At 39.6% G+C, this 5,907-nt stretch overlaps 1 protein-coding gene across 1 annotated transcript in view; it reads left to right on the forward strand.

The window, feature by feature from the left end:
- LOC9635936 (tetratricopeptide repeat protein SKI3) overlaps positions 1–3,406 on the forward strand; it is a 6,325-nt gene extending 2,919 nt beyond the window's left edge. The window contains exons 15-27 of the mRNA XM_024687136.1: positions 20–252; positions 298–469; positions 521–645; positions 712–778; positions 833–898; positions 952–1,158; positions 1,211–1,262; positions 1,319–1,698; positions 1,752–1,813; positions 1,875–2,072; positions 2,123–2,772; positions 2,830–3,060; positions 3,117–3,406. Coding sequence (XP_024542904.1) covers positions 20–252; positions 298–469; positions 521–645; positions 712–778; positions 833–898; positions 952–1,158; positions 1,211–1,262; positions 1,319–1,698; positions 1,752–1,813; positions 1,875–2,072; positions 2,123–2,772; positions 2,830–3,060; positions 3,117–3,298 — 2,625 coding nt within the window. The 3' untranslated portion in view covers positions 3,299–3,406. The remainder of the gene's footprint in view (positions 1–19; positions 253–297; positions 470–520; positions 646–711; positions 779–832; positions 899–951; positions 1,159–1,210; positions 1,263–1,318; positions 1,699–1,751; positions 1,814–1,874; positions 2,073–2,122; positions 2,773–2,829; positions 3,061–3,116) is intronic.
- The last annotated feature ends 2,501 nt before the right edge of the window (positions 3,407–5,907 follow it).

Here is a 5,907-nt window from a genome sequence, read left to right on the forward strand (position 1 = left end):
CTTATTTTTCCTGTTGCAGTTGATGTACGCGCAGTCGTTGCCTTTTGAATCAGCAGATCCGCAGAGATCTTGGCAAGAGGCTGTTGACTCGTGGTACAGTGAACGAGTAGATGCTGCGAATAATGCTGTGCATGCGTATCGACGTGCAATCCATTTGCTACCAAGCGAAGGGAGTCTGTATCGTGATCTTGCAACCGCAATGGAGTATATGTTGAATTTAAAGAAACCTTCCAGACCCTCACAAACAAGATGGTAACACCACTTTCTCTATCATTTCTCTGACTCGTATTCTGCCAGGTTCGAAACGGAAATTATTGTCTGCTGTGGTTTGCAACACGATGGATCGAACGCGGACATGTGGGTGTCTCTAGCTCTCGTCACTCAACACAAAGGACTCCGGCAGCATGCTCTTATTCAGGCTCTCCGACTTGATGCAAACCATGCAATTGCATGGGCTTATCTAGGCCAAGTACGTGTTCTGTCCCCTCGAAGCTGTGTGTATTTATCTTTGCCTTTGCAGCTCTATTTGAGTTTGGGTGAGCAAGTCCTGGCGCAACAATCATTCGATAGAGCTCGAAGTGCAGATCCAACTTTATCATTGCCATGGGCCGGAATGGCACTCATCCATTATAATTTAAGCCAGAGGTTTTTCTTTTTAATTCTTTTCTGAAGTTATCTTCTTACTTACTCACGCATTTCATCCTTTTGTAGAACTGCCTCGAAGGATCAGGCTTTAGAAGCGTTCGCAAGCTGTTCCTGTGCTGTGCAACTCTCATGTGTAAGCATGAACGTGTTCCTTTGTCTCTTTTTGTATCTCATAAATTCATGTCAGGCACCTAACGTACATCTCGGGGTTGGCCAACTAGCGGCGCAGACGCAGAATCTTGGCCTACCTCAGGTCAGTGTTTTTATCCTCTGTAGAGTCAATTCGTAATGTTGTGGTTGTTCCAGGTGAATTTGGCTCTGCAACATGCATCTCAAAGACAGCCATTACAAGCAGCAGCACATAATCTGCGAGGGCTGTCATGTGAGTCCAGAAAGGATTACATGCCAGCTGTTGTAGCGTATAGGAATTCCCGTTCTGCAGCTACAAAAGCATTACTATCTAGTGAGCTTCAGACTCTTATTACGGCGAATCTTGCTCGAACTTTATGCAAGGTCAGAAGCTTTTCCTTCCTCTTTCTATACTGATTGTTGTCAGGGGGTCCAGGCTGGAAATGCGAAGGATGCAGTTCTGGAGTATAACAAGCTTCGTGATTCCGGTAAGAAAGCCTTACATATTTGTTCTAACTTGCAAGATTTGTTGTTTGTTGTGTAGCTTCGTTAGATGACTTGGATGATATCCGAAGCTATGCAGTTGCATTAAGGGACTCGGGACAAGGAGCTCAGGCGGAGGTACTCATAAAGAAGGCACTAACCGCAAGAACACCACACGACAGCAGAGCACAGTTCGCTGCTATGCTCGTGCTTCTCTCCAAATTAACATACTTCAACCAAGGACCTGTGCCTGGGTTTGACGTTCTATGGAGTGCTCCTGACATACTCTTTTTGGACGAAGAACTTTGCTTGACGGCTCTTTCGCTGGCACTCTCTACCTGTAGAACAGATCGGATTTCTGCAGCCATTAGTCGATGCCGTTATCTATTCACTTCAAAGTACGCAGCAGATGCGTACGTGCTAATTGCATCAATGAACCAGGTGAGCTTTTCGTTCTGTCATTCTAATGTGCGAAGCTGTTGATTTGCTATCAGGCTGAGGTAATTCCGGACTTGAAAAGAGCACTGCATTGTTACCCCACGAGTGGCATCTTGAGGTAGAAATTTCCATTTCCTCCTAAAATGATGCCGCTTATAATAACGTCTCTTCCTTTGCAGAGCAAAGCTGGGAGAGATTATTCTTTCTCATGGTTCTCATGATCATGGTTCAACTTCAAAACTGGTGGAACGATTGTGCAGCATGAGCTCTCTGATTTCAGATGACAGGCTGACGCAGAAGTTGAGTTCGTTGGTTCTTGTTGATGCTACGGTTGCGTGCGGTCAATATGGCACGGAAATACTCCTTCAGCTGCAGAGGTGAAGGTTTTATCCCGTCGTTTCACATTTGACACTTGCTGTCTTTGCAGGCTGGTTCACCGCGAGCCCTGGAACATGAAGGCACGATATTGCTTGATACTGGTTTTGCTTGGTGGTGCGCGAAGACAAGGCTTTCCTCGTCATCTCTGCCATACTATACTACGAATATCGACAACTACTCTGTACCATCTCCCTTCTTCCTCTGATCGTCAGGCTGCCTACATGCGAATGCAGATAGAGCTTTGTGTGTCGGAGAGTGAGCTGAGGCTCGGCAACTACACTTGCGCTCTTGACCGAGCCGTGGCATCTCTCAACGCCATCAAGGGGTTCTCAGATCTCAACGCGGCTCCTGCGTACCTCCAGCTTGCTCGCTGCTATCGTCTACTCAACGACTTGTCTCATTTAGTAAAAGGAGCAGTGGCAGGGTGGCAGCAGCAAACAGATGTAAAACGAGACAATGCTCTTTGGCACTTGTCACTGCTGGAGCTGCAGCTATGCTGTGGAGTGATCAAAGAGGAAGACAGTGTGTTACTCAGGCTCAGGCATTTGCTGCAACAGTCCAAGCAGGGATGGTTAGCACTTCTCGAAGTGATGCTAGCACGCTTTTATTATCAAAGGGGTGAGCCAGAGCTATCAGAGGATGCTGCAGCCAATGCATTGCTATGGTGGCCAAACAATCCAGTGTTGTGTCTCTTCCATGGTACGTTAACAGGCATGAGTTTTGATCGATTGAACTGACCTGCGCTACTTTGTAAAGGTGCGGTATCTTTGGAGCTGGCAAAGTCGGGGAAGGGAGCCAGCTATGCATCTAAGGCTGTTTCAAGCCTTGGAAAAGCGGTGCGAGACAAGGGTAGAGAGCTTCCGACAGCATACGCTCTTCTAGCTCAAGCCGAGTCAAGCGGCAGCAAAGATGGATCGAATCGGGCAGGTGTGGTAAAAAAATGGGCCAAGCACCTGCGAGCAGCGTTCCTGGCATGGCCTACAACAGGTACTACTACACAAGTGTGTCATTGTTGCTTTCGTTTATTTCATTGTTTCTTACAGAACATCCAGTACCAGCAGAGATGTTTTTCCTCATGGCTTTACTATCCAAGCAGCAAGTAGGGGGCGAGCAAGGCGAGAGATGCCCCGAGGACGATAGAACTTGGTGGTCATGGCTACAGGCGGCTGTGCATTTGAACCCGACATGTCCAAAGTACTGGACATTATTAAAGCAGATAAAATAGTTCTTTTTTACGAGTTATTTTCCACCCTATGCGGTGTTGTTCTGTACTTCACCTTAGCATCCTTTTTCCTGAACAACATTCATGCTTCTGGAACTTTTAAATCCCAAATATGAGCAATACTGATCAAGGCTGGAACGCTTTAAAGTGGTTTACCAGTGACTTTGCTTAAAGATTGAACTTAATTTCTGTTATAGATAACCTACATACCTACAAACTTAACAACTTCATTACAGTAAAGCCTTTCAAGAATCAATTTAGCCAATTTTCAAGACTGAAATTATAACAACGATGATTGCTCATGGGCTAGTTTTCCTAATTTTAGAAAAGGTAAAAATTAAATCTTTGTCTCTTATTTCTTTTTAGTCTAATTAGTTTAGTGAATATTGTGATGAACCTTGTCACTTTTATAAAGTAGTTAAGAAATTTACAAATTGACAATTAAATTGAAAGTGAGATTGAATATGATATTCAACTCACCTTAAACCACTTAGAGGAGTATCTCTTTATAAATCCTTATCCCTACTTATAAACTTCCTAGCCTCAAGGGGTGATTTCAAATTTACACTATTGTTACACTTGGTCTAAATGCTTTATGTGTTTAACTTTGTTTCAAACACTAAAAAATATTATTAATTTTTTAACTTGTTATGCTAAAGTTATATCCATTTTTATTATCCTATTGGTATTCTAGATCCAATTACACTATAGTAACATAAGATTGAATTATCCATCTATAGTTGGTCATTTTATGACCACACTTTAATATCTTTATGATGTTCTAAAATATAGGAAACATCATCTTCAATATCCTTCCTTCAATTTCACTAAATTCTTTTTCATCCATGGGTGGTCATCCCATGACCACACTTTAACACTTTTATAATGTTCTAAAATATAAGAATCATCATTTTCAATATCTTTTTTTCAATCCTACTAAGTTTTTTTTCATTCATGGGTGGTTATTTTATGACTACACTTTAACATCTTTATGATATTCTAAAATATGGGAAATACCATTTTTAATATCCTTCCCTCAATTCCACCAAGTTTTTTTTTATCCACGACAGTGCTTGTTAACAATATCACTAGATTAGAGCTCTAGAGGCCCAATCATTAAGTTCCATTTACCTTTAAGACTTCTTCACCACGTGATTATACTCTTGGTCATTGAGCAAAAAGATTACTCCTCTTGTTTTCCATATATATATTAGCCTTAAAATTTAAACCCTAAATCAAGTCACCCCATTTATCTATCCATATTCACTCTAACTTTGAACTTTTTAATAGTTATATCATCACTCACCACATGGGTGTAACAATTTTAGGTTATATTAGCCATTTACATGGAAATATAGAAAAGAAAGAAAGGTATTTTAGATTAAAAAATTATAGTTAATTTACTATAAAAAGTGTTTAACAATTATTATAAAAGGATTTTATATGTTTTGTTTTAGTTAAATAAAGTAATATTTGTGATGTTTAATTGACTATTTCACAAAATAAAGCTGAAACATATATAATCAAAACAAGTGTGTGAAAATGACTTTAAAATTATCATTTTGCAAACAATATAATATGCTTTTCATGTTTTTTAGTAAGAAAAATTTATTTCTTTCTGTGTTTATAATTATAAACTTTTCACCTAAATACCAAGGGTGAGTTCAATAGCTTATGTTTAAAAATATACAAAAATAGAGTTAAGTCATAAATATTCACATTATAGTTATTACAAAAAAACTATCCATTTATTTAAGAATATGTAACTATATTGAAATAAGCGATGTTCCCACAACCCAAACAATCCTTTGAATAATGTCTGCATTTGGGTGATGACTCAGGGTTGTTATTGTTTCCTTTTATTATTTGTTATTGTTTGTAATTGTTTGTAAAGAGTAATGAAAATCAATTGATTAGCAAAACTGGAAAGAAAAAGTTTAATTACTTATAAAGTTTATTGTAAACTATAATAAAAGATAAAATAGTCTCACCAATTTTTTTTCTAATATATAATCATTGAAAAAATAATTACTTTATCTTATGCTCATAATACCAAACTTTATTTCAGCATTAAGAAAACTATAGTTTTAGGAATACATTCAACTGAGTTTTAAAATTCTTTCAATAAATAATACTTAATAATAATAACACACAAATAAATACATGTTACATACAACAGCATCCTTGGCAATACTGTTCTGGACACCAAGCTCATCCCAAATATCATCATCAAAGACTCCCATAGTGGGGACAAGCTTGCCTAGTGGAAAATAGCCTCATATTGGCAACTGTGGATGCCAATACCACTACACACTTTCTGATCCCCATTGCATCCACAGCATTCAGTTTATCCTCTTTGCGGATCCACGGGCAGGTCGACCGATAGGCGCTGTTCTCACAATCTAAGTGTTAGCCATGCTCTTTCACTGTCACTCACCTCCAACCATGTAAATTATTCGTTGCGTTTAGGGCAAATTCAAATGTGTTCTTGGCTCTCGAGCGGCGCGCTACTTAATGGCGGAGCTTGCAATCGCTTATTCCCCGGACCCTCTCGTTCATAAACAATTTCTCCTGGCGTGCTGCATGCTTGACGATTGGAACGAATCTTAATG

The sequence above is a fragment of the Selaginella moellendorffii genome, unplaced genomic scaffold (assembly GCF_000143415.4).
Source record: "Selaginella moellendorffii unplaced genomic scaffold, v1.0 SELMOscaffold_52, whole genome shotgun sequence".
NCBI lineage: Eukaryota > Viridiplantae > Streptophyta > Lycopodiopsida > Selaginellales > Selaginellaceae > Selaginella > Selaginella moellendorffii.